Here is a 26796-nt window from a genome sequence, read left to right as displayed (position 1 = left end):
AAGTAAAAGAAGAGATCATCCTTCTATTAAACTGATAAATTTCCTATTTCTGTGCTAATACCTTTGTTTGTTTTTATTATTTTAAAGGACAAATGCTTACTACTACTCTCTTTCAAGGTTTTCTTGATAATTCAAAATTATGTGATCTTTCGCATAACATTGAAAAATATTTAGCTAATTGTAACTCATCCTCAAGTGAATTTGGGACTCTGATGGAAAGTGTGCTTATTCTGTACTTTGAGTTGGGAAGAATTGGCATATTTTTTACACTGATTTTTCACTCAAAAAAAGGACATGCATTTTTTATTTACACAGCTCTTGTTTCTACCTTTCACCAAAGGTTGAGGGATTTCATTATAAGGATCTTGCAACTTGTTAAATTTGATTCCCAAATATTTTATAGTTTTTGTCACCATTGTGGAGAAAATGTTTTTATTTCACTTTTCATAGGTTATTGCTTGTTCAAAAGGGCAGCGACAGTTTGTTGTACCATATAGGGCGACAGCTTTCCCTACTAGGGTTTCGTGGGCTTACTGGTTATGTGCGAGGATTCTGCACACTCCTGCTCTGCCACCTGCTAGCTGTGTGACCTGGGCAATTTTACCCTCTGGACGTTAGCGTACTCATCCCTAAAATGAAAAGTAACATCTGTTAACAAATGTAACGCATTTAAAACGCCTGGCACATGAAGGCCTATATTAAGCATAGGTTTCCACTTATCAAAGCCTAATTTATCTCTTCTTGTACGCCTCACAACCACTTTATAAAGTGTGGTTATCTCCACTGTACAAATGAGGAAGCTAAGCTCAGAGAGGCAAGTGACCCTAGGGTCTCTGCTGTAACTTGGAACTGCCCAACAAAAACAGCTCCTAGAAAATAAAGCAGCAAGTTCATGCCGAGACATGATTTCTTTCGCACCCAACGTAATAGGTTCATTCTTAAGGTGTTGGCATCTTACCAGAAAGCAAAAGTGCACTTTAGCGGAAGCAAGGGGCTGCGGCTCCTGCGCATCAGGAGGGGCGCAGGGACTGGCGGAAAGAGCCCGTGAACTCGGAAATGCTCGCCTCGCCTTCGGCGACAATCGTCAGGGGGCGGGGCTCGCGCGACGGCGCGTCCCACGCGGGGCATTGTGGGAAGGACGGCCAGTGCAGCAGCGGCTGCCATCTTAGCAACTCCTGGTGTTGCGGCCTTGTCTTTGGAGGTGGCCTTCGTGGCGGCTGTCCACCTCAGGGAGTGACAGAAAGTCAACTGGCTGACAGTTTTCCTTCCCCCGGCTTCCACAAGACGGCCAGCCTGCGTCTGGAGGCGTAGGCGAGAGCGTCCAGGCGCGTGCGGGGCTCGAGGCCAGCGGTTAGTCACAGCGTCGCCCGGAAGGATGGGCCGGTCTCGGAGCCGGAGCTCGTCCCGCTCCAAACACACCAAGAGCAGCAAACACAACAAGAAGCGAAGCCGGTCCCGGTCGCGGTCCCGAGACAAGGAGCGTGTACGGAAGCGCTCCAAATCCCGGGAAAGTAAACGGAACCGGCGGCGGGAGTCTCGGTCCCGCTCGCGCTCCACCAACACGGCCGTATCCCGGCGCGAGCGGGACCGGGAGCGCGCCTCGTCCCCACCCGACCGCATCGACATCTTCGGGCGCACGGTGAGCAAGCGCAGCAGCCTGGACGAGAAGCAGAAACGAGAGGAGGAGGAGAAGAAAGCGGAGTTCGAGAGGCAGCGAAAAATGTGAGGGCCCGCGGGGGAGGGGCGGGAGCCGAGGAGTGAGCCGGGGGGCGGGGAGAGTGGGAACGGGGGGCCCGGGCTGGAGCGGGTGGAGAGGGAGGTGGAGGGTCGCGGGAACCCGCCGGAGAGGCTGCAGCACGGCAGCGTGGAAAGTCGGGGGCAAGACAAACCCACGAGTCGGGTGTGGAGGAAATAGTGGGACTGGAGCAGGAAAGACTTAGAGGAGAGAAAGCGATTTTGGCGCGAGAGGGGTGGAGAGTGCCGGAAGTAGGGGGTGGAGTTCAGAGTGGGGTTGGAGAGCTGCATTGGCCGTGCGGACTCCGTAAGCCTGCCTGAAGACGTGTTGGGAGAGCTTTTGCAGACCCGCCGGGGAAGAGCAGAAAGGAATTAACCCGTGGGATGCAAATCGCAGCTGCCCAGAGCATTCTTGTATTGCAGCTTAAACTTGGGACTGGACTTCTCCGAAATAAGACACTTAGGTCTAGGTCCAACAGTACACCCCTCAAAATACATATTGCTGCAGTGTATTCCTATTGTTTAAAATGTCGGGGTTGCTTCTCAATTTTGGTTTTGTTTTTTGAGGTGTAAAAAACAAAATGCACACAACTTAAGTGGCCAGTACGGTGAGTTTTGATGCTAAATTCATCTGAGTGACCACCATTCCAAACAAAGTCTACTCCTTTTGTTAACTCCTTTTTATTAACTTCGATTTATATTCTTCTGTAGCAGACTTCAGTGCAATCTTGATATTCGTTTCCCCTTGTAGTATACTTGCTTTTTAGACATTGCTTACATACAAAACTTTTATTTGAGGAAAATGTTTGGGTAAAGTACATTTCTCAAGTATCTTTTGATTCAAGAGCAGGTGTAAAATCCCAAAGTAATGAGCTTTTGCTTTTAAAATGTAGCATTTAGTTTTGTTTTCAGACTATAGTACTCTGCTCTGGATATTCTTTTCCTACAGTTACTTGAAAGGTAGAGTTAGACAGATGTGCTCACTTCCCCTGTTTAACCAGCTATTTTCCTCAGCTTTTCAGCAGTGCATGTTTAGAAAGTGCTCATGAGGCCAGAAAGTTAGTGAATTTAAAATTTTTCTGAGACAAGTTTATGTGTATTGAATTGTCTGGGAGTTTTCAATTTTTATGCAATTGGATTTATATTACGTAGATTTTTCAGCAGAGCTTGTTTCTAAGAGAAAAGTTATTAAGAGGTGGGGTACAGGAACACTAACTAATACTACTAATATCTACCTGGAGAGATATTTTGCTGCATTCCTTTAAAATATTTGCAGTGCTTTCATCTTTCATTTACTTTTTAGAACTGTCAAACATATGTATGAAAACCAAATACAAGTAATTGTTTCACAACAAACTTTGATTATATAGAATCAGTTTTTTGGTCTGGAATAAGATTAGCTGTGAAGCTAGAACTCTCAAATAACTATCAACAGATGAATATTTTTTAAAAATTACTTAAGATATCTCAACTTTTATATGAGAAAACAAAGGAGACCTCCAAAGAAGACGATTTACTAGAAAACTAAGACTTGTAGGAAAAGTGAAAGGAAATATGGTATGCTGAGTATAATTAGAACCATTTAGTGAGCCATACATAAATAGCAGAGAAGAAATTCAGGAATGAAAATTAGAAAATAGAAGTAGTTCCAAGTTGATAGTAAAGGCAAACTACCATTAGTATTTATGAAGGAAGGAGTGGACAGAGCTAGTAACCACCTGTACATTGAATTCGTGTTTGCCATGCTGTGGACACTACTGAATATAGTCTAATGTCTTTGAAATAATACAAAAGAAAAGGAAAATACCTAGGTTTTCAACCTGTTAATATAAAGATGATTGGTCCCTTGCCAACATCTTGATCTAGCTTGAAGACGTGTAGGTAGGTACAGATACAGTGTGGTGAATTGAATTATGGTGATGTGACTGTTGAAAGGAAGCACCTTGGGTGGGTAAACACTTTACTTCCAAGAAAGAAGTGGTAGATAAAAATAGAGACTGTCAGGCTAGGCCTAGGAGGATACTTGTGGAGTGAAAAGGGGAATGTTAATTGGAACATGAATTTCTATAAATTTTAAACTCATGGAGTTACTGGAAAGGTCTAGTAGAGGCTGGAAATCATTGGAAGGGTCTTCTATGCTATATCAAGGAACTTGGATTTCATCCTAGAAACAGGAAAGGTTTTAAGAGGTAAATGGCATGGGACCTTTTATAAAAACAGACCCCTGGCTGCTCTATGTGACAGAAACTAGTTATAGTAAGTCAACACAGGAGTAGTGTGGGAGCAGTTGATAGAATGCAAGAGGGACAGATTTAAGAAATATTTAGACCAAATAAAATTAGGGAAAGAAAGCATTAATAATGTTGGCTTTCATGTTTATATTGTGGCTATTACATCTCAGCCACCAAATGTGGCTCAGACACTGGTTAAAATGTCAGAAACCCAGTGGAGACGGGAGAGGGAAAAATGAAAGGGAGTTTTCATTTGGCACTTCCACTGTGGGCACTAATTTTTTGATACAGCGGTTTGACACAAGGTTGATATAGGGGACATACCTGGGGGAAACCTTGAGAGTAGAATGACCCAGGGAGAGTGGGTGGAGAAGAGCAGTAGGTTTCTGGGACTGAAAGAACCTTAGGGAATGTTTGTATTTACAATTGGGTGGAGGAAGACAAGCACATGGGGGAGGCTGAGAAAAGGTACCGGAAGTACGCCTAGTGTCAGATGTACCTTCAGGAGGTCCAATGTGAGATGGAGAGAGACAGCAAAATTAGAATCTTCTGTTGGGCTTAAGTAATTATAAAGTCTGGTAATATTGGAAACCAGATTGCTTTGCCGTTTAACATTTCTGAGGTCTTGAATAAATCACCTACATGTGAGCTTTATTTCTTATCTGAAATGAAGATTCCTGTCTCACTTATGGTGAAGATTAGAAATGGTGCATATAACGTATCAAGACAGCCTGGCCAGTATGGCTCAGTGGTTGAGCATCGACCCATGCACCAAGAGGTCGCCAGTTCAATTCTCAGTCAGGGTACATGCCCAGATTGTGGGCGCGATCCCCAATGGGGGCATGCAGGAGGCGGCCAATTGATGTTTCTATCTCTCTCTTCCTCTCCCCTCCTCTCTCTCTAAAAATCAGTAAATAAAATAAAGTATCAAGATAATGGTTGGCGTATAATGAGCCTCGGTAAATACTGCTTTTTCCCTCCCTTATTGATTTTAGAAAGGAAGGGAGAGAGATGGAAACATTGATGAGAGAGAACATCGATTGGCTGCCTCCTGCATGTTCCTCACTGGGTACTGGGCCCACAACCACGCATGTGCTCTGACCAGGAATCGAACCCCAGCGACTTCTTGGTGCATGGGTCTGCGCTCAACCACTGAGCCACACCAGCTGGGCAATAATGCTGTTTAATGTAACTTATGTAAATGCAGCTAGATTTAGCCTGGTGAATTTAAAAAATGATCTTGCAAGTTGCTGTATTAATGCAGTGAAAGGCAGACTTTAACATTTTAAAGACTTTTTTTTGCTTGTTTTTGCATAGCTAATTCACATGGTTCAAAAGCTCTTTCTCTTACCCTGATTGGTGTAGCTCAGTTGATTGAGCATTGTCCTGTGCACCAGGAGGTTGCCTAGGAGGTTGCCTGGTCCAACTCCCTGTCAAGGACACCTGTCTGGGTTGCTGCTGGATTCCCCCATTTATGTACTCTCACATCATTGTTTCTCCCTCTCCTTTTCCCTCTCTTTCTAAAAATCAATAAACTACCCATAAAAAACACAGAACAAACAAACAAAAATCCAACTCTGTCTCTTCTCCATGTCCCAGCCATCTAGTATGGTTCCCTCTCTCCCTTCCTCTTCACACTTATTATCGTTTTCATATGTAATCTTCTGAGATGCAGTATGCATTTGTATTAACTGTTGGAAAGTGGACCGATGAAAATTACTTTCAGCAGATCATGAAAATGTTCATTGGCATAGTAATTTATTATAGCCTGTGATATCTAGGTTTGAATATGCTTAGTGTATAACTGCATGACAGATAAAGAAACTTCTAAACTGAACCTGGAATCTATATGAAGAGATTGTTGTGAAAACAAAGAGCAGCATTTATGAGCAAATTTAGTAGATGGAACTATATATTTTGGGGAGGTGAGTGCATTAGGACATATCATTTAGCTGGTATTGATAAGATTTTTATGAATTTAAAAATTGATTGTTATTTAGATTTTTTGGGGGGGGAGTGCAGCTCAGATCCCACCTCATCTGTGAACACCTGGCCGCCCAAACTCAAGTACAGAAAACTGAAGTTTAAATCACATTCAGTTTCTATGCAAGCCCAACTAGCCACCCAAATGGTCTGCAAGGCTGGACCCAGGCTCCCCAGTGGCCACAGTCCTCAGGGCGTATCTTGGCCCCGCCCCCCTCAACCTGACTCACTTGGCAGCCTGAGTGCTCCCAGGTATCAAATCTTTGTGCCTTTGCCTCTTACATTTGTCCTGTAGAAACAATGTACAAAGAGGTAGAGCCCAGTGAACTGCTTAGCTTAGCCTCAGGAACCATCAAAAAAGTAAATGATGACATGGTGTATAAAGCTGTTGGCAGAGTATTTGGTACCTATTCAATACTTAATAAATGCCATTCTGTAATATTATGAAGGAATCACTAGAAGTAAGCTCCGAAGGTGTTCATACTTTTTTTTTTTTTTTTTTTTTGGTACGTGCCCCGAGTGGGAACCGAACCCAGGGCTCTCTGATCTGCAGGCTGATGCTCCAACTGCTAAGCCAAACTGGCCAGGGCATGTTCATACATTTTAAAGACATTTTAAAATCATGTTGCAAGCTGCTCTGTATAAATTCATGATCTCCTTTAACTGCTCTTTTGCTGGGCTCTTGCTGTTTTATTTTTAATAGTTGCCATTTTAAAATTGATTGTGACCAGTGTTTTTAAGACACCTGAGCATGGAGAAAATGTTACGCCATTTCCATTGAAAAACTTGGAAGATTGTAATCATCCCTTCCATCAGTGCCACAAAATCTTGGTGAGGGAATGAATTCAGCAGAAGAACCTGAGGAAGAGATTAGAGAGAGAGAAGATCAAGAAGCACATCTCCTATGTCCAAAGATTTAGGGAGTGGATAGGCAGTGATACTAGATTATACATCTTTTGTAAGATACCAAAAGTGGTTTTATGTGTTTCTTTTTTAGGAAAGTTTCAGGTGCCTCTTATGAAAGTTAACCCAATAACTGCTTTATCATTGATTTCATATATTGATATATTTGTCATCTGAATATTAACTCATGCTTAAGTGCCCTTTGATTTCAGAGTGTACGGGGAGGGGAATTAAAGCAATGTTGAACTTTAACTTTTTCAGCACTAGATCAAAAAATTGACTTAAAATTTTTTTCTGGTTTACTGGAGTAGCAATTTTAACCTTACCAAGAATAACAGCAAGAACAAAAATTATGTTCTTGATAATAGTTGTAGAGGAGGGACCCTGACCTTCCTTTCCTGACTCAGAGTAGGACACAGCAGCAGGCTTAATTATAGCCATGGTGGACTGCCCTGTGGTTCCTTTAGGAACAAAGGGAGATAAGCAGTCTTGTGAGAAACTCCACTAGACCATTTCTCATCCTCCCTGTTTCAGTTGAGCTTGGGACTTTCCACTTGCCCTCCCCTTCAGGGCTATAAAACTACTCAGCTGTAGTTTGAATTGACTTCTTAGCAGGAGAGCAACCCTACTACCTGTGCTTGTGCTGTCTGTCACCCAGCCCCTATAGTTTGGTGTCCATCAGTGGGAGCAGAGACTTGGGGAGTTAATACCATGCTGATCTGGCTTTTGCTGTAAGTGATAAACTGAATTTATTTAGGCTCCTTTTCTCCTTGCTTACATACTTCTCTATGGAAATATGGCCCTATTAGCTCTTGTGCTGTTGCTATTACTTAGGAACTAGTTGACAAAAAAACCCTAAATATGTATCTGGTCTTTCTGACCACCAAATTTCTAATTTAATTTGGCAACTTTTCTACTGATGAGCTAACCTAAAGCCTTATCCTGTTCTTTTCCCTCTTTTTTACTTTATATGGAAAGTTTTAATTGGAACTTTTACATTGTTCTTCTTTTTAGAGATAAATTGTACCATTATAAAGTTTCTTCTTAGGTTTCTCTACATTTACTAAATTGCATAAGAATCAACTAGCAAGTATGTGTTTGGGGGTATGCATACTTTTAAAACTTTGTGTTATAAAAACTTTCCAACTTAATGTAAAAGTAGAGAATATTATAATCCTAATATACCCATCACCCAGGTTCAGCAGTTGTCAGTCTTACTGTTTTATTTTTTATTTCTCTTTTTCTCTGGAAGAAGTAGGTAAACAAAATTTTCTATTTGAAATGTAGTTTAACTTCCACTGAAATTGCTACTTGATTTCCTTTAGATATTCCTAACTATTTATTTTTAGTGTTGGGGTAGGTATCTGTTCTCTTACTGAGCTGCTTTAATGGCTTATTGAAACTACCTTAATGCTGTGTTTTATTGGAAATAGAAAAGGAATAAAAGAAAAACATAGAGCATGTTCGACTTTTGTGTCTTTTTAGAATAAAAATCACTAATGTAGTAGTGATTTAAGAAACAAGCAACACAATCGTGTGGTGATGGCTGGAGGAAAGGGGGCTGGGTGGAGGTGGAGCAAAGGTCGACAAAATGGGAACATCTGTAATAGTGTCAACAATAAAAATAAAGTTTAAAAAAAAACAAGATACGGTCTTCACAATAGGTACTCCAGATATCAAGAAACTAAAAGAAGTTAACGCTTTCTCAAGTAGCTACTATCTCCTTGACAGAAAAAATGTAGAGATTTTAAATGTCGAAATTGACATGAATCAATGTAAAAGATAACATAGGTAAGATGCCATCACTGTAAGTAAATAGGAGTTGAAAATGAAAGCACTAAAGTGGGAATTGAATCACCCCCCAAAATACAGTTGAAGTGTATTAGGTGTTTAACGGTCACTTAGAAACTATAAACTTTTTATTAAACAGAAAGAAAGCAGTGAAATTCACTTTTATTTCCACTCTATCTCAAAATATTGTCATTTATTGTAATCAAATCAAAATATGAGAACATTTATATTTTGATTTTTAGTTCAGATTAGACACATACGAGGCTGTCATACTGGATATCAGTAGTATAAAACTGGAAAAGTTTCCACTATAATGACATGTTAAATTACAATATTTTTAGTGCGGAATTTTATTTTGAGTAAATAAGTTGATTCATAGTATCTAAATGGGGTTAAAATAATTTAATTAAAACAGTATTATGGCCCGGCTGGTGTGGCTCAGTGGATTGAGCGTTGTCCCTAGACTGAGGTCCAGGTTTGATTCCCAGTCAGGGCACATGCCTGGGTTGCAGGCTCAATTCCTGGTAGGGGGCGTGCCGGAGGCAGCTAATCGATGTTTCTCTCTCAGATTGATGTTTCTATCTCTTTCTTCCTTCCTCTCTCTAAAAATAAAAATCAATAAAAACATATTTAAAAAAACAGTATTATGCTTCATTGAGCTTTTTAATAGAACTGATAAATATATATTTTAACCAATTTGCCATCTCTAGAAGAGCTTTTAATTGAAAATCAATTAACAAAAGAAAAGGTACAGTAAAATGTATAAAGTTTAGAACCTGAGTAAGATGGTTTATTTTCACTAAAAGCTACACAACTATTGCCTTAGCAGTTTGAATCTCTGAGTCTGTATTTATTCGGTCTTGGATTGTGGGGAAGGAAAAGGAGAATAAATTTTGCTGGTCTGGTCTGAATTGCTTGTTACATAATGGTTGTTCCTGACTTCTCTGTAGCTCACTCCTTAGACTGGGTGGATTGGCGAGTGAGCAAATCCATATATTTAGTTTGTCTTAATAAAAACTAATGAATTAAGCTCTTGTATATACTCAGGTTTTTTTTGTTTTTAATTTTATTCAGAAAGTGATAGAGGGGGAAAAACCATGATTTTATATTCATTTGAATTTCTGCATCACTTAACATCATAGTATCTATTATTTCCTTGAATGTTGCATGAAATGTGAATTGTAAAATCATAGAAACCTATAATCAGTCTCAGTGTTTTACAGATTTATAACTAGTTTTAATTTTTAGGTTTATTTCTTATATTATCTAAGTCATATTTTCCACTTTGTTTGCTAGCCGGCAACAGGAAATAGAAGAAAAACTCATCGAAGAAGAAACAGCACGAAGAGTGGAAGAATTGGTAGCAAAAAGGGTAGAGGAAGAATTGGAGAAAAGGAAGGATGAAATTGAGCGAGAAGTTCTCAGAAGGGTGGAGGAAGCCAAACGCATCATGGAAAAGCAGTTGCTCGAAGAACTCGAGCGACAGAGACAAGCTGAGCTTGCAGCACAAAAAGCCAGAGAGGTAACGCTCGGTCGTTTGGAAAGTAGAGACAGTCCATGGCAAAACTTTCAGTGTCTGGTGTGCCTCCTGCTCAGTTCAGAAAGAGATGGAATACAGACTAATTCCTTTCTCATCTAAACTTAACATTGCTGCGCAAGTTAATTTTTTAGCCTATTCAGAAGTGCTGACTGATATTTAAAAGTTATTTTCATAAAACGTATTCAAGGAAACTTTTTGATTTAATGGAACTGGCTTACATATTTGAGAAGTGTTTGAAACTTTTGCCATGGCTGCAGGACTTACATTCTTTTTTGGGAGGGTGGGGGGACACAGGGAGTTGTAAAAGGGAAAAGGTTAAAAATCCACCTGTGGTTATGTATTCTTTTCTGTTTGTCATTCTTATTACGTAGACTGTGAGAGGCTTTTTGCCTTCAGTCAGATTAAAAAGAGCAGGGCCTAACGTTGGGTGACAAAAGCACCTGCTTTTGATAAATAGGTTTTCTTGCTCTTTTTTTTCCTCCTTTTATCCCTCACCTCCTGCCCCAAATTCTGCTTCAACACAATGGACTAATTCTAGTGTTCTGATCATAAGGCCCTCCATTTTCCTAATGTGTTTGAAAAAATCTTTTTAGGAAAAATGTCCATATTATTCATCCACTTTTTAGTATCTACTAACAACTCCTTTTTTTCTCTAGAGAGTTATGAAGGAACAGGTTGTCCTTGTCTGGAGTCAAGCTAAACACATGATTTGTTTTATCAGCAGCTGGAGCAGAAGTTGAAAATGTCTTTCTGTGAGACAGTAATTTGCTACTGAAGCTTTATGGCTTATTTGCACTGATTACTCCAGGATCCTAAAACTTGCAGAAAGTCACTGAAACACTCAAGGCAAATTACTTTATAGCATTGAGTGTCCCTCAACATAGTTTGCGTAGTGAATATGAATTCAATTTGGTGTGTGCCACAGGAAATCCTGTAGTTATATTTTCTTGAATTTAAATATTTGATTCAAAATATATGCCTCATTGTCATTTTTAGTCTTGGCACAAATTGTGGACAAGTTGACATTAATCTGTTTGCCAATAAGCTTAGCTTTTCAAATGTATTTTTCCTTGTGCTGTCTTTAACTACATATACTGTCTTGGTGAATGTCACAGACTCGATGCAATTGAATATATGAAATTTTTTTTATCAGTGCTTTAAATTATCAAGTTATTTTTTGGAGTAATGGTGCTGTCTTGTAGCGAGTTATTAAATCATAGAAAGATTTTTTTCTCTTCATGTGCTTTTTGTTTTATATTAACAATATTTTTTTTTACACGGACACAACCCTCTGACAGTCTTTCCAAATATTAAAATCATTTGAATATGTATGCTGTGATCTTAACACTGCCCAAACCATCAAGCAATCTTCATATAGTTTGCATTATAAAAATCTCATTAAATTTTCCAAGAAAAAATAAATTACAGAATTTTATTTCCTGACTATGCACCCCCTGGATTCCTGAATTTCAGTTCAGACTGTAGATGACAAGATAAGCTGCCTTTAGAAATTGTCACATCTGAATGTTAAGTCCATTTACCCCATGGAAGAAGCCCTTAGTTCCATGAAGTATGGATTACCATTTGTATTTTTCACTAACAGTAAATGTATTTTTCTTATTAATTGTTTGCCTTAGGAATGATGAATTACATTTTTTGTTCCTTCTTACCATAAACATCTGCATTCCTCAGCTCAGCCTTCCTTGTATGTTGTTTATAAATGGTTGAGCTGCTGATGCAGGTATTGCCAAGCTAACAGTACAAATCATTTTAAAGAGGAAGCTGGCGCGTATGGCAGCCGAGGAGCACACTCTGCAGGACACTGGACAAGACAGTAAATATTCAACTTTTAATGCTGATTAAAGGAGTATAGGTAAAGAATACGTAGGTATACATAATTGGTGAGACAAATATTCACTTTATTTATATTTTATATTATTTTTTTAATTTGGTAAATACTATTCCAGTTTTGTAGTTGTCCTTGTTGATTTGTGTGATATTAAAGTATTAGTAATAATTGCCAGGAAACTATCAATTAGGGAGGGTTTAGTCGGTTGCTGTTTGGACTGGGAGGGTTAATTGAAATTTAGGGTTAGAAACAAATTTTAGTGGCTGCACAGTTTATGATTTGTCAGACAGAAGGTAGCTATAAAGCTACCCTGTAAGTCAGATCAAAAAAGTTCAGAGGAAGATTAGTAAATATTTATCAATAAAATTAAACATTTTATTTTTCTAACATTGTAACATGTCCTCCCCTTTAGGAGGAAGAACGTGCAAAACGTGAGGAACTAGAGCGAATACTGGAAGAGAATAACCGAAAAATTGCAGAAGCACAAGCCAAACTGGTATGTATAAAGCATAAATAGTACTTTGTTTTTTCTAAATTTTGTGGAACCATTTTGGGCTCCATAATTATTTTTAGTTCACACTGTAAATTTTCTTTTGCACCACCCTGTATGTGATGTTTTTTTAGTGATTACACGTAAGGAGCAAATCTCAGCACAGTTAGGAGGAAGTAATTTGCGCTTTGAAAGTTGAGCTTTGAAAGAAAAATAATTGGTATTTATTTTTTCCTTTTTAAACTTACCTTTATTGTTTAATGTATTACACGTTTCTCCTTTTTTCCCCCCTTGACCCCCTTGTCCCCACTCCCTCCCCCTCCTACCTTCCCCACACTATTGTCTGTGTCTATTTGTTATGCATATAAGTTCTTTGGTTTCTCTCTTCCCGCTCTACCTCCCCTCTTCCCGCTCTACCTCCCCGCTTCCCTTTGAGACTCTTCAGTCTAACAACCAATTTGTACTTCTTAACCCCTTTATCTTGTTCATCCAATCCCCCTCCCATCGGGCAACCAACAGAAAGCTCTCTGTATCTGTGAGTTTGTTTCTGTTCTGCTTGCTCATTTTATGTGTAGATTCAATTGTTGATAGATATGTGTTTATTGCCATTTGATTGTTCATATTTTTTTATCTTCATCAAGAAGACCTATCAACATTTCATATAATACTGGTTTGGTGGTGATGAAATCCTTTAGCTTTTTCTTGTCTGGGAAACTATATGGCCATCAATTCTAAATGACGGCTTTGCAGGATACAGTAGTAATCTTGGTTGTAGGTCCTTGCTTTTCATCACTTGAAATATTTCTTGCCACTCCCTTCTGGCCTACAAAGTTTGTTTTTGAGAAATCGGCTGACAGTCTTATGGGAGTTCCATTGTAGGTAGTGCTTTTCTTGCTGCTTTTAAGATTCTCTTTGTCTTTATCCTTTGGAATTTTGATGATGATTGTTGTCTTGGTGTTGATCTCTTTGGATTCATCTTGTTTGGGACTTTTGTGTGTGCTTCCTTCACCAAGTTAGGGAAGTTTTCTGTCATTATTTTTTCAAATTGGTTTTCAGTTTCTTGCTCTCTCCTTCTGGCACCCCCATGATGCAAATGTTGGTATGCTTTAAGTTGTCCCTTAAACTGTCCTCATTTTGGGGGGATTCTTATTTTTTTTTGCTGTTCTAATTGTGTATGTTTTGCTTCCTTATATTCCAAATCCATGGTTTGTTTCTTGGCTTCACCTCCTCTACTATTGATTCCCTGTAAATTATCCTTTATTTCAGTTAGTGCATCCTTCATTTCTGACTGGTCATTTATTATGCTCTTGATGTCCTCACGAAGTTCCTTGAAATTCTCACTGAGTTATTACTCATCCTTATAAGCAGTGTTTTGAATTCTACATCTGTTCGATTGCTTAATTCCATTTTCTTTAGCTCTTTTCCTGGAGTTCTGTTCTTTCATTTGGGATATGTTCCTTTGTATCCTCATTTTGGCTGCCTCCCTGTGTTTGTTTCTATGTATCAGGTAGAGTTGCCATGTCTCCTAGGCTTCGTAGGGTGGCCTGTTGTAGTAGGTGTCCTGTAGGGTCCAGTGACACAGCCTCCCTGGTCACCCAGCTGGGCCCTCGAGGTGCACCCCTCATGTGGACTTTATATTCTTCTGTTGTACTGAGTCTTGATTGCTGTTAGCACATCAATGAGAGAGTTTTACTCAGGTTGATCAGCTGCAAGGACTAGTTGTGCCCACTAACCACTGACCTCTGACTACCTTGAATGGTCAGCTGTGAAGAGGCCACCACACAGAGCAAGACTTACTTCAGCAAGGCTCTAGTACCCACTGAGTCCACTCCTTGATTGTGTCACTTGTGGAGTGGTTAGGTGGTGGTGTTTCGACATGGTCTAAAGCTGTCCACTGGGTGTGCTGGCTCTGGGGCAAGGTCAGCCACTGCCTGTATTCTAACCAGGGCCTCCAGGCATAAGCTACAAAGAGATCTGATGATGGCTGCTTCTTGTGCTGGGCTTGGAGGTACCCAGGCAAAGCCAAGCTGTGAACCAAGGCTTCTGGGGCCACTTGATGAGAGGTATGGGGCTTGCTATGGCCAGACGCTGCTTAATTGAGAGAATTTAGGAAAATCTGAAGCAGGAGCCAAAATAGGCCAATCCTATGGTAAAGCCACTGGAAACAGGTTGGGTGGGCCCAAAAGTTGGGTGGGGCAGAGCCCCAGATATGGTGCAAGTCTGCTGGTCTCATGGGAGAAGGGCTCACCAAAGGAACAAAGGCTTCCACCAGCACATCTATCTGGGAGAAATCTGCCTCTCCAGCTCTCACCCCAGTGCCAAACAACTCAGTTCTTCCCATATGTCTCTGGTGTTTTTCAAGCTGCCTCCCCTCCAGGCTGGAGCTCATCAAAGTAAGTCCTTGTGGGGGCGCTTTAAGAGGGACTGTTTGGGGTTCCAGCAGCTTTAGCCTCCCTCAGCCTCAGTTCTAGCTGGTTTGTATAGCCAGAAGTTATGGAGACTTCTCTTCCTTGCACTGGAACCCTGAGCTGGGCACCTGGTGTGCGGCAGTGACCCCTCACTCCTCAGGGAGGACCTTCACAGCCGAGGTATCCTTCCTGATTTTTATCTGCCAACCATGGGTGTGGGACCAGCCCATCCGTGCCTCCGCCCCTCCTACCAGTCTCTGTGGCTTCTTAATCTTTAATTTCGTAGTTGTAGGGCTTCCATTCAGTTTGATTTCAGGCGATTCTGAAGGATGTTTGTTCTGTAGTTGAGTTGTAATTCTGATGTGGCTGTGGGAGGAGGCGAGTACCGTATTTACCTATGCTGCCATCTTGAACGGAAGTCCCTATACTTGGTATTTAAAATATTGAATTTCCAAGCAGATAGGATAGAATTTCTCTTAGAACATAAGATATTGGATAGTGTAGTGAGTTCAGTTTGGGGTGGCCTGGAATGCCAGATTGTGACTTCTAGAGCAAAGCTTCTTAACTTGGTATGCCCTGCCAAGATTTTGATTCCTTCTACCCTGGGGTCAGTGTCTGGGTGCCTAGGGAGAGTTTGGCCTCTTTGTAGTCCTCTAGTAGCCTTTTTCTTTACTCTCATAAACCATAAAAATACAATTTTTTCTGTGTGTTATTACTGGGAAAAGATTAGCAGCAAGTATATTACAGAACAGTGCTTTACAGGTCGTAATTGTTCAGTTTTTTGTTTTGTATTATTATTTCAATTTGTCTCAGACTTCTACTTTTGCAAAATACTATTAAGATGAATTATTAGAAAAGTAATTGCTATAAATGCTTCTATAACACTTGTATACCTGTGGATCTATTAGTTTGCAGACTGACACTGATCCATGGGCCTTTAGACTAGCACTAGTGCTTCTAGAACATATAAGTTTGACCTAATAGACTGTTGACACGATTCTAACTTCATGTTATCAATAAAATTTCGGTGAGGAGATACCTTTAGGAAAAAGAAGTTTGAGTTTGAAAAATTTTGTTAAGAATTTGGACATAATTAACCACTTTGCTTCGTGTGTTCACTAAAGTTGTAAGTAAGCATAAGAAATTATTGTTGATGTTGAAAATTTTGGGTTCTATATACTTTCAAGGAAAGTAGAGTATCCTTTGTGTAGGAGGAGACAAAAAAATGTTACTATATAAAGATGACACATACTGAGGTTTCCTACATTTCTGTTTTTCTTTACTCTTGTCAGGTTTTTGAGCACAGTTCTTTGTAATCTTTATACTACATGTTTATTAAGGAATATTACATGGAACATGTTGAAAGTCCCATTAAAATCATAGATATTTAAGAAAGGAAGGGGATTATCATAGTGTGGGCAGCATGGGACTTTCCTGGGTATGTCAGTAGTACTAGTTTATCTTGTTGAACCAACACTTGTGTTTGCTTCATGCCATAATAAATATGCTAGAAATGTAGAGCTGTTGGTTCCATATAAAACAAAAAGAATGGGGAGTTTTTTAGCTTTTAGAAAGTGAGAAAGGAAGACAGATTGACCAACCTTAACTGTTCACATAATCTATATTGTGAAACTAACATGTTTAGAAAACAATTTGGAGATACACATAGATGAGGCATTAAGCTCTCTTAAAACATTTAATGTATAAATTGTGGAAACAAGGACAACTCCAAGAACAGTTAACTAATGATATAGAAATAGTTTGTAAGTCTATGGACAATGTGAGATAATTGAAATAATTGTCCTGAAACCAGACACCTGAGCTGGGTCTTGATAGATAGAAATTGAATTTAAGGTGGGGACAAAAGTGTCAGAATATTAAGCAGGTCAAGGGCCTTTAGGGAAGTAGAATTAAAATAAAGGCAAGAGTGTGTGGGATCTCTCAGGCTAGTGGGAAAAGTATTAGCAGTTGTAGTAGTAAACCAACTTTATGTATAGTAAGAAGTTTGTGTGATAAGTAAAAGGAGATGAGGTTTTGAAAGGAGACTAAAGACAGGTTGGAAAGAGAAATACCCTGGAGGAGATTTCTTAAAAAAGCGACCATCTCCCTAAGGGGGGCGGGGTTGGGAGAGAGACTGAGAGATGTCAAAGAAGTATACACAAGTAAGAATGAAAAATAGCTATAATAATTTCCTGAAAATATATCTCAATAGAAAAGCAAACAGATGCCTCCCCCTTTTTTTCCCTCTATTACTAGATACCAAATTAGAAAAGTTTTTTTGTTTTTTTAATTAGTACCAGGTGTTGGCAAGGATGTGGTGATCCTGATAGTTTAAATGGATGTGACCATTTTAGAAAATGACAGTTAATATCAGGAACCTTAAATTAATTCTTTCAAAAATTTTTCTTGTGGAAACTGAATCAGGTACAAATAAGTTTACAAAGATGTTCTCCCACATATTATTTAGAATTTTGAAAATTGCCCAAGTTTTTGGATAAATTACATCATCCACATACAGTAGATTTTCTATAGTCAAAAAATATTTGATAATAACAGAAGAAAAATAGCTAAGTGTACAGTATTATCCTAATTCCAAAAATATATTTGCACATTTTATAGACAGGAATATATGCCAAAGTGCTATGAGAATAATTATTTCTAATTGATAGAATTATATATAACTTTGTACTTTTCTCTAGTTTGTACATTTTTGTTAAGTAAAAATAAATTAGTTAAGAAAGTAAATTTAAGCCACACTCTAACTTTTTTAGTAGGTTCTTGTGACAAAAATTCAAAGATTGGTCCCAGTCATGACTAATAAGGAATGCATTAGCTTAGCCACATGGGCTCTCTTCTTGTATGAAAATCATGTTAAATGCTCTAAGCTAAGGGTCAGTTGTGCTCATTTCAATTCCAAATTGTTTATCAAGATATTTGAGATTACCTGTCCATAAGGAAGCAAAAAACTATTAACAGATATACTTGATACACAAAATCAAATAAAAATTAATCCAAATGTGGTTTGGTTTGACTTGGCTTTTTGGTAGATTGCATCCTATTTCTTGGGTCAGTACTGGCAATGCACAAGTATCTTAGAAGGCTGTTTGTTTTTTTGTTTATTTAAATCCTCACCTGAGGATATTTTTTCCACTTATCTTCTGACAGAGTCGGAGGGAGGAGGGAAAGAGAGAGAGAGAGAAATAAATAAATAAACATTGACATGAGAGAGACATCAACTGGCTGCCTCCCACAGGGCCCCGACCAGGGCTGGAGACTGCAACCGAAGCAAATGGCTTTGACTGGAATCGAACCCATGACTCTTCGTTTGAGGCTGATGCTCTAACCACTGAGCAAAACCGGACAGGGCTAGATGGCTGTTTTTAATATAATGGAGAATTTTTTATTTTCTTTAAAATATTAAAAATTGTACTTCAAATTTTTAAGTTCTCTTTACAGTTTGTGATATACCTAGCAAAAGCCCAGATATTCTGAAATGTGTAGGATTTTTATTTTATTCAGAAAAGGAGAAAACTAATAAGGGCAATAGATATTTATGTGGAATAAAATGTTCTTCCAGGAAGTTATGTCAGTAGCAAAAACAACCATTAAACTATCACCTGGTCAAGATGGCAGGAAAGTGGAACCTGGTTAGTTATTCCGCATGTAAACACTTAAACTATAGTAAGTCAGGCTGCCAAGTTTTAATAGAATTGTAAACATGCTGATAAGAAGGAAAAATCACTGGGGGGACATTCTTTAAGTTTTAAAATATATGCAAATTATAAGTTCTAGATTTGTAGACTGCTCCTTCTAATATTTAAATAGTTTTCCCCTTACCAAATAGGGAGATTAACTATTGTTTGTTGTGCTTTACTTTGTACCTCACTAGTTTGAGAGATAAAAAAGTAGTACCATATATTGGGAGTTTAAAGTAAACCAGGTAACACTTTGCAGTTAAGGAGATACCTCTGAAAAGAGTTCTTAGAAAAATGTAAGCAAGGATTTTTTAATTTATTTTCTGTGTGAAGTCCCAATTTCTGCAAGGATTTTTTTTAATGAGTTTGTGCAGTAAGCTAAAAAGTGCTATCCCTCAGTACCCTGTCTCCTAATCCCTGGAACCTGTGAATGTTACCTTCTATGCCCCCCCCCCCCATAAAGGGTCTTTGCATATGTGATTAAATTAAGGATATTGAGATGGGGGTTACCTTGGATTTTCTACTGTGCCCTAAATGCCATTACATGTATCTTTATAAGAGGGAGGCAGAAGGAAATGTTACCATACAACACAAGAAAAGCTGAAGACAGCAGAGAGATTCGAAGATTCTGGCCTTGAAGATTAGAGTGATATAGTCAGAAGTCAGGGAGTCCTGGCAGCCACCAGAAGGGGCAAGGAACAGACTCTAGAACCTCCAGAGGGAGCTGACACTTTGATTTTGATTCAATGATAACTGATTTCAGACTTCTGTCCTCCAGAATAGTTTTGTACTGTTTTGAGCTACATGGTTTGTGATAATTTGTTACATAAAAATGTGGAAGTTGTTTTGAATTGGACAGTTGATAGAATCTGGAAGAATTTTAAGTCATATGCTAGAAAATGCCTAGACTGCTTTAAAAGGCCCATTGGTTAAAAAAAAGAAAGGACTTCAAAGGCACTCCTATTCTAGTTAGGACTCAGAAGCTGATGAAGAATATGTTACTGGAAAGTGGAGGGAAGGAGGTTCGTGTTATATAGTGGTAGAAAACCAAGTGGAATTGTGTCCTACAGTTAATCTAGAAGCAAGAACTTATAAGTGATGAAATTGCGTATTTAGCTGAAGATATTTCTAAAGTGTTGAAGGTGAAGTCTGGTTGGTACTTGCTATTTATAGTAAATTTGATAAGGGATAAATTGAGGGAAGAACTGGTAAGTAACAAGGAATGAGCTCTTAATGTTTGAGGAAATTTTCAGCCTCTCTAGATTACAGAAGATGCTAAATTAGGACATTCGATGTTAAAAAAACTTTCTCTGGAAAGAAGACCGATGGTGTGGCAGGACAGCATTTTGCGGCTGCTGAAGAGATTATGCATGTGATTCATAGGTTCCTTCAACCATTTTAGCCAAAGCCAGGATTAGGTGAGATTATCCAGAAAAGGTCTGGAGGAGCCTATTGTCTAATGGCTTGATGCACATAGTTCCACTATGTTTTTGAATTCGTTATATCAGTAGAAACACTGCCAACTTGGACTGAAAGGAACAGAAAGGGGACATAATGATGAAAGGCCGTCAAGACTCCCACTTACATAGGAAAGGTGATGTGTAGCCAGAACAGAGAGATTTGAAGATACTGGCTTTGAAGGTTTGAGTGATGTTTCTACAAGCCAAGGAACCCTGGCAGCCATCAGAAGCTGGAAGAGGCAAGGAACAGATCCCCTCCTAGAGCCTTCAGAAGGAATGTGGCTTCGTAATCATCTTGATTTTGTTCCAGTGATACTGATTTCAGATTTCTTGCCTCCATGATAAATTTTTGCTCTTTTAAGCTATCCAGTTTGTAGTAATTTGTTAAAGCAGTTACAGGAAACTAACATAGTTAGAAAGAGAATGGGATATCTATAACAGAGGGAACGTGTATCAGTTGAAACAGCATAATACTTAGGATAGCTAATAGTAAAATATTTACACATTTTAGTGGTATGGCACCAAATGTAAATGTTAGGTAAATATTTTAATTTGAAATGAGATGGCGAGAAAGTTAGGTAAGGATTTTTAATCATTGAGAGGCTTATTCCCAGTTGCTAGGATATAAGGCTGATTTAAGATTATATTAATGTATTTTGGGCAATTACTTAAAACTTTTTCTGGGCATTAATGTGTTAACATTTTGTAGGGTGGCTTGAGAGACAGAGACTGGAAACAAAGTCACTGAGGCCAGTGAAAAGATAGGGGCTTGAATTGGTAAGGTGGCAGTAGAAATGGTAGAGAAAAGATAAATTTGTTGAGTGATAAGGGTATACAGAGAGAAGAAGAGAAGGAAAAAGAAAAAGAAAGTAAGTCTGTTGTTGGAACCAGAAAAGACCTCCTGAGGTAATTAAGCGAACAGCCAAGGATCACCAGATATTTAAGGAAAACTTCCACTAAGGGTAATGGATGGCCAAGACAAAAGAACTGACCCAAAAGAACTGAGAGAAGTTAGGGTACAGAAGATCCATGTCTAGAGAGTACAGTTTTTTGTGAAATTTTAGCACATGAAAAAATCCTGAAGGTATCATTTAGCACATGAAAAAATCCTGAAGGTATCAGATTTCTCTCCAGAGTTCTGGAGAGACAGTGATTTTTGTGCCTAATATTCCACACTGAGCTCAGCCATCATCAGTTTAGTTCCTTCTTGAAGCAATTTCCACCTTAAGTAATATAGAATCTCAGGAAATGTTATCTAATGTTTAGCTTCAAAAATATGTTAAAGATTATAAAGGTGTAACAAAAGGGGGGTTAAAATGAGAAGAAAAGGGGCTAAGAAGGAGTTGGTTAGGTGCCGGTAAGTTTTCTCTTAGGTAATAGCTAATAATAATTTATTTCCATAGGTCCTTGGGTGGTGGGGGATTGTTTTTGTTTTTTTTTTAACCTTGTACATGAATAACTTTAGAATTTTTTCAATATATAGTTTACTAAGAGTCAGGCTAATTACATCAAATTTCATTATATTTTTATTTGTTGAAAGTGTGCCATGCATTATACTTGTTATGGAGGGGAAGGTAAATAAAATTACAATTACAACTGGCAGAGTGGAATAGGATGTTGTTCAGAAGGTTAAAATGCAGAATTTCATATTTCTGAGTAGTGGCATGATTTCTAATTACAATATCTTTTATTCTTTCCTATTATAATTTCTTATGTCAGATATTTCTATCTGGATTTTTCTTTTGTAAAATTTTATATATGTTTCAAGTAGAGAGTAGTAGATTTCAATATCCTTATTTGCTCAAGAGACTGCTGCAAAGGACTGCCTTGATCTAAAAGTAGGTAGAAGAATGCTTAGAATATATATATATATTTAAGGCAAGACCTCTAGGTAAATAAAGGAGGTTGAGATAGAAGATACTAGGAGGGGTAATTAAGAACTTTTATAGTGGTGTGTTTTGCTTTTGTGTATTTCATCTCACCGATTTTTGGAGTCCAGTACAGGATTGAAAACCACATTTGTGAGACAACAGGGTCCTGGGTATAGCGACTCTATTGTGGGTGTTAGCTTTCTCTTTGGCCTCTGTGATGCCAACTCATAATCCTTATAGGAGAGCTTAGTATTGAGAATAATGCCGTTTGCATAAATATGAAACAAGAAGGGGAAGGAACAAGGTATTTTCTCCAGCAAGTGGAATCATCAGGAAGGAAACAGCAAGTCAGGCTAGTTACTGCAGAGGGAGGGTAGGGTCAGACTATACAGATGGATAGGCAGGAAACCAGTTTTTCATTACTTTAGAGCCACTATAGTGAGATGAGAGATTGGTTTGGTTTTTACTAGACTAGTCTACTTTTTCTTTTTCTTTTTTGTTTTTGCCAAGGTATAAATTGAATAACATTTATGCTTAATTTAAAGCTATAATAGAACAAAATACAAATATTTATATGTAAAGACAGGATAGTCACCTCTTCATTTTATTTATAAAAGTTAATTTCATTATTAAGTACTTCTAATAAGATACTATATGCTTAACATTGGGGGTACCCACTATTACCTGTAATTCTAGAGAAATTACAGCTCCTCCACTACAAACATCCTTTTAGCTCCTATATTTTTAAACTGAAATGAAACAAACTTTTTTTTATCCAATCTAAAGGTAATTTCAGTGTAGTAGAATTAGTATTTTTGGTCTATAAAAGAAGTTACTTTACTTTAAAAAGTCTTGTTTAGTTTTTTTGATTAGGTAATGTGATTGTGTGATTCAAAATTTTTTTAGAAAAATAAGCAGTGAAATTCTCTACTATTTCCCCTGTCCACCCACTTTCCATTTCCATTCTTAAAAGGTATATTCAGTATATTCAGTTAGTTTTTGTTTGTTTTTCCAGTTTCCAATGCATTTTTAGACAGATACAAATACACTTATTTTCCCCTTTTTGCACAAAAGTGGCATATGATACATAGTATTTAGTATTTTGCTTTTCTGTTAATAGTATAACTTGATTTTTTTCTATTTTAGTATATAGAGGATTACTTTGTTGTTGTTTTTTAATAGCTACACAGTATTTTGTTTTATAGATCTGTAATTTATTGGTATAGTTCCATATCAGTGAATATTTGTGTTTTTCAGTCTTTTACAAACTACGTTTGCAGTAAGGAACCTTGTACAATTTTGCACATGTGCAAGTTCACTTATAAAATGAATTCCAGAAAATTAAATAGCTGGATAAAAGTATTATGAGGATGGAATTTTAGTAGATACTGCCAATATACTCTTCATAAACTAGCATTTGGCACTATACCTTTCAATTTCTAGCAATATGATAAGGTAAAAATGCTATTTGTAATTAGATTTCTCTTGTGGGTTGAGGTTGTGCTGTTCAAACTGTTCACTCCCCAAGGGTTCTGATCTTTCGTAGGGTCTGAATTAGAACCTTGGGGAAAAGTGAGTGTGGTAAGGGTTTCCCAAGCACATGCACACACACTAAGAGTCTTTACTTTGATTCAGTACACATGCCAGCTCTTACATCAAATGTGTGGTGATTTATTAAAACTGGGTAAAGTCATTGACATATGTTTTTACTAAAGACAATCAGAAGCAGATAATTTTTTGGTAATTATCAGTGAAAATCTAAGCAAGATAGCGGTGATTTGAAATGGATTTTAGTTTACAGGTAGGATTTCAGTAGGAGGAAAAATGTCATGAGCAAAGGAAGACAAGAGGCAAGATAGAAAGGATAATTTAAGAGAGAATAGTAGAAACAAAGTTGGGGCTGGATTATATAAAGTCCTAAACTGTATGCTAATTTAGGAAATTAAGCCATATTCTGTTCACATTAAAAATCATTGGAAGTTTGAGGGCGGGACGGAACATTGCTTAAGAAGGGTGAGTCTTGCAGCATTGTGTAGGATGGATCAAAGGGCAGAGACTGCAGACAGGGAAACCATTTTAGGTTTGTAAGAGGTGTCCTGAACTGATATGGTAGCAATGGAAATGGAAAAGAAACTCTAGATGAAAGAACATAATGGAAGAATGAACAAACTTGGTGACTATTTGGTGGTGTCAGGGAAAAAGGAGACAGAAAGCTATAGAATGTGAATGGCAATAGGGAAAGTAGAAGGTACTGATACATTTTAGGGTTAGGCTAGAAGAATATCTTGAAAGTTCATGTTAAATTTTGAAGGTACCCAGAGCTTTCCTAGGTGCTGGATTTTTCACCTTATGAAACTAGAAAAAACCTAGAAATACATGAAAATTTACTCCTTTCCCGTTTTGCCTACTTGCCACATTCCCACTATTTATAATTCTAATTTTTCTCATCTCTGACCTTACTTGGTTACAATGGATTTGCACTCCCCACTGCCCACCACTGCCTTATCTTTCACAGTTTACTCTGTCACCACATCATTCTGTCTAAAAACAAAAAGTAAAGTAAACCTCTTTGTGTTAATTGTGTATTTAAAAGTTGGGCTTTTTCCTACCTACAAGATAAAATTTCAACATTTTATGTTGCATACTGAGTCCATTACCTATTAGTGGAGACAGACAGGAGACAAGTTCAAGTGAATAGAGAGAAAGGTCACTAAACTTGCTAGTCTTTGACCATGTGAAAAATATTTCAGAATTAATGGAGGTAGAAGTAATGACTTTAATATTTGTGTTTGTGAGTAGGAAGGCATTCAAAGGATGCAGTGAATGTTTTAAATACAAGATCAAATATGGAAAAAGAGGACAACTTATTGATAATTGAGATTAAAAATTCAAGGGTTAGAATAGATTTCTCAACTTTGTAATATTAACATTTGGGGTTAGATAATTTTTTGTTGTGGGGTGCTATCTCATGCATTATTGTAGGATGTCTAGCAGCATGCCTGTCCTCTATCTGCTAGATGCCAGGAGCCATTCCCCCAGTTGGAACAACCAAAATCACCACTATACATTTGCCTAATGTCCCTTGGGAGAGAGGAGTCAAGTTGCACATGGTTGTGAATTAAGGAATGTGGGCATGGTATCTTTGGGAGGCAAGGAAAGATTGATGAGGAAGAAAGATCATGAGAATGGGCCTGCATTTTCTTCTTGGGGGTTGGGGGGGGCGCTCTTCTATGGAGAATGCTATAGGAAGTTGGTTGCTTGAGACTAAAAAAGTTGAACACACTGCAGGAGTTAATTATACAGATGTTCATTTGAAATTTCATAGCATTTTATAGTCAGCCAGGTCAAACAAGTTTTTAAATTTTCTCTTCAAAGACAAAAGTCTTTAGTATTTCTTGTTTGTATATTAACAATATAATGAAGTCCCAGTGGGGATTTTCCTATCATCTTTAGTATGCCTTGCTATTTATAAATCTAGCTATCGTAATTGGTAGATAAAATATTCTGAATGAATCCATGCCTTGGTTTCTAATTGGCAATCTGTTAATCCGGTGGTACTGAAGGTATCTATAAAAATATGTAACAGGACTAAATGTGTGCTGATCTCAAGATATGATTTGTAGAAATTTCTTTCCATTTTTAAAATGTGTAAGTGCTTTTCTGCAGTCGAAAAATGTGGAGTAATTAATGAGAAGTCCTTTTCTAATTTATCGATGTTTCTTCTCACTTTTTGTGTAACCTTAGGTCAAGTTTTATTAAACATGCTATTGTATGCTCCTGTTGATTATAAATTCTCACCTAATTTTGCAACTACTACTATTGAAAGCCATGGCATTCATAGAAATTTCTAATTTTTAATTCTAACTTCTAGGCTGAAGAACAGTTGAGAATTGTTGAAGAACAAAGAAAGATTCATGAGGAAAGGATGAAACTAGAACAAGAGCGACAACGTCAACAAAAAGAAGAACAAAAAATTATTCTGGGCAAGGGGAAGTCCAGGCCCAAACTGTCCTTCTCATTAAAACCCCAGGATTAAATTGCAAACTCTGAACTTTTTACAAAGAAAAATGGAAAAACTTTGTATTGTAGCTTCATGTTGAAGTGGTTTTTTTGTTTTGTTTTTGTTTTTTTAAATTGGAAAATCTGGAAAGTTAGCTTGTACTAATAGGGGCTATGCTCTGCAATTCCTTTTCTTCCCCCTTAACTTCTATTAAGTCAAATCCTTATCAGATCATTGTTGTCTTCTAAAAAGTGATATATTTTTCACCTGTTTGGATTCTGTTAGTGGTCTGAAGAAGAGCAGATCACCTTATAAACTATGGATGGTCTGATAAGGTTTTTACTGACCCACAGACTTTGGACATCATAAGACTGGTTTTGCTGACTTTTTGTTTTTTTATATATTTATAAAAAAAGAAAAAGTTGGTAATTGAATTGGAAGCTCCCAGGATGTTATTGGACCTGTGTGGTATATTGTTAAACCAGTGTCCTCATGATACTGTTGCTCTTGATGTTCCTGATACAGGTAAGGAAACAGTTGGTCAGCTCTAATACAAAATATATACAGTTCAGTATTGTCTCTGTTCAATTTGTTTTTATTTCATTGACAAAATCAAACCAGCATTCCCCATTGTGTAAATAAATGATTTTGCTGAATAAAGTAAAGTCTTAAATTCATATGTTGAAGCAATTTTTTTTAAAGTTCTGCTAAGTCTTAAAGAGGGTGGTTTACTTTTTGATGGTCAGCAATTTAGAAATCTTAGAACTATGCTATATTTCCTCTCATTTATACTTTTAACATAGAATTTATATGTGTATTAAATATACTTGTGAATTAGTGT

The 26796-nt window shown here is 37.8% G+C and overlaps 1 protein-coding gene across 5 annotated transcripts; it reads left to right on the top strand.

Annotated features, from left to right (window-relative positions):
- Positions 1–1126: 1126 nt before the first annotated feature.
- Positions 1127–26632, top strand: ARGLU1 (arginine and glutamate rich 1). Of its 5 annotated transcripts, none has more exons than XM_036250123.1 (4): positions 1127–1722; positions 9939–10164; positions 12444–12527; positions 25827–26632. In XM_036250123.1, exons 1-4 carry the CDS (start codon positions 1376–1378, stop codon positions 25989–25991), a joined length of 822 nt encoding a protein of 273 aa, XP_036106016.1. In that variant the 5' UTR covers positions 1127–1375; the 3' UTR covers positions 25992–26632. The 5 variants fall into 5 exon arrangements, with proteins under 5 accessions (XP_036106016.1, XP_036106020.1, XP_036106017.1 ...); XM_036250127.1 differs by lacking the exon at positions 25827–26632 and adding an exon at positions 11959–12055 and having other exon boundaries at positions 1151–1722; XM_036250124.1 differs by lacking the exon at positions 25827–26632 and adding an exon at positions 11959–12066 and having other exon boundaries at positions 1151–1722.
- Positions 26633–26796: the final 164 nt, after the last annotated feature.

The sequence above is a fragment of the Molossus molossus genome, unplaced genomic scaffold (assembly GCF_014108415.1).
Source record: "Molossus molossus isolate mMolMol1 unplaced genomic scaffold, mMolMol1.p scaffold_m16_p_9, whole genome shotgun sequence".
Classification (NCBI taxonomy): Eukaryota; Metazoa; Chordata; class Mammalia; order Chiroptera; family Molossidae; genus Molossus; species Molossus molossus.
Note: the sequence above shows the minus strand (reverse complement) of the source record. Positions and strands in the feature narration are given on the sequence as shown.

Coding starts and splice junctions, on each gene's coding strand:
- ARGLU1 (XM_036250123.1), top strand. CDS start 1,376: ATGGGCCGGTCTCGGAGCCGGAGCTCGTCCCGCTCCAAACACACCAAG. Junction 1,723..9,938: donor TTCGAGAGGCAGCGAAAAAT/GTGAGGGCCCGC, acceptor TTTGTTTGCTAG/CCGGCAACAGGAAATAGAAG. Junction 12,528..25,826: donor CAGAAGCACAAGCCAAACTG/GTATGTATAAAG, acceptor TCTAACTTCTAG/GCTGAAGAACAGTTGAGAAT.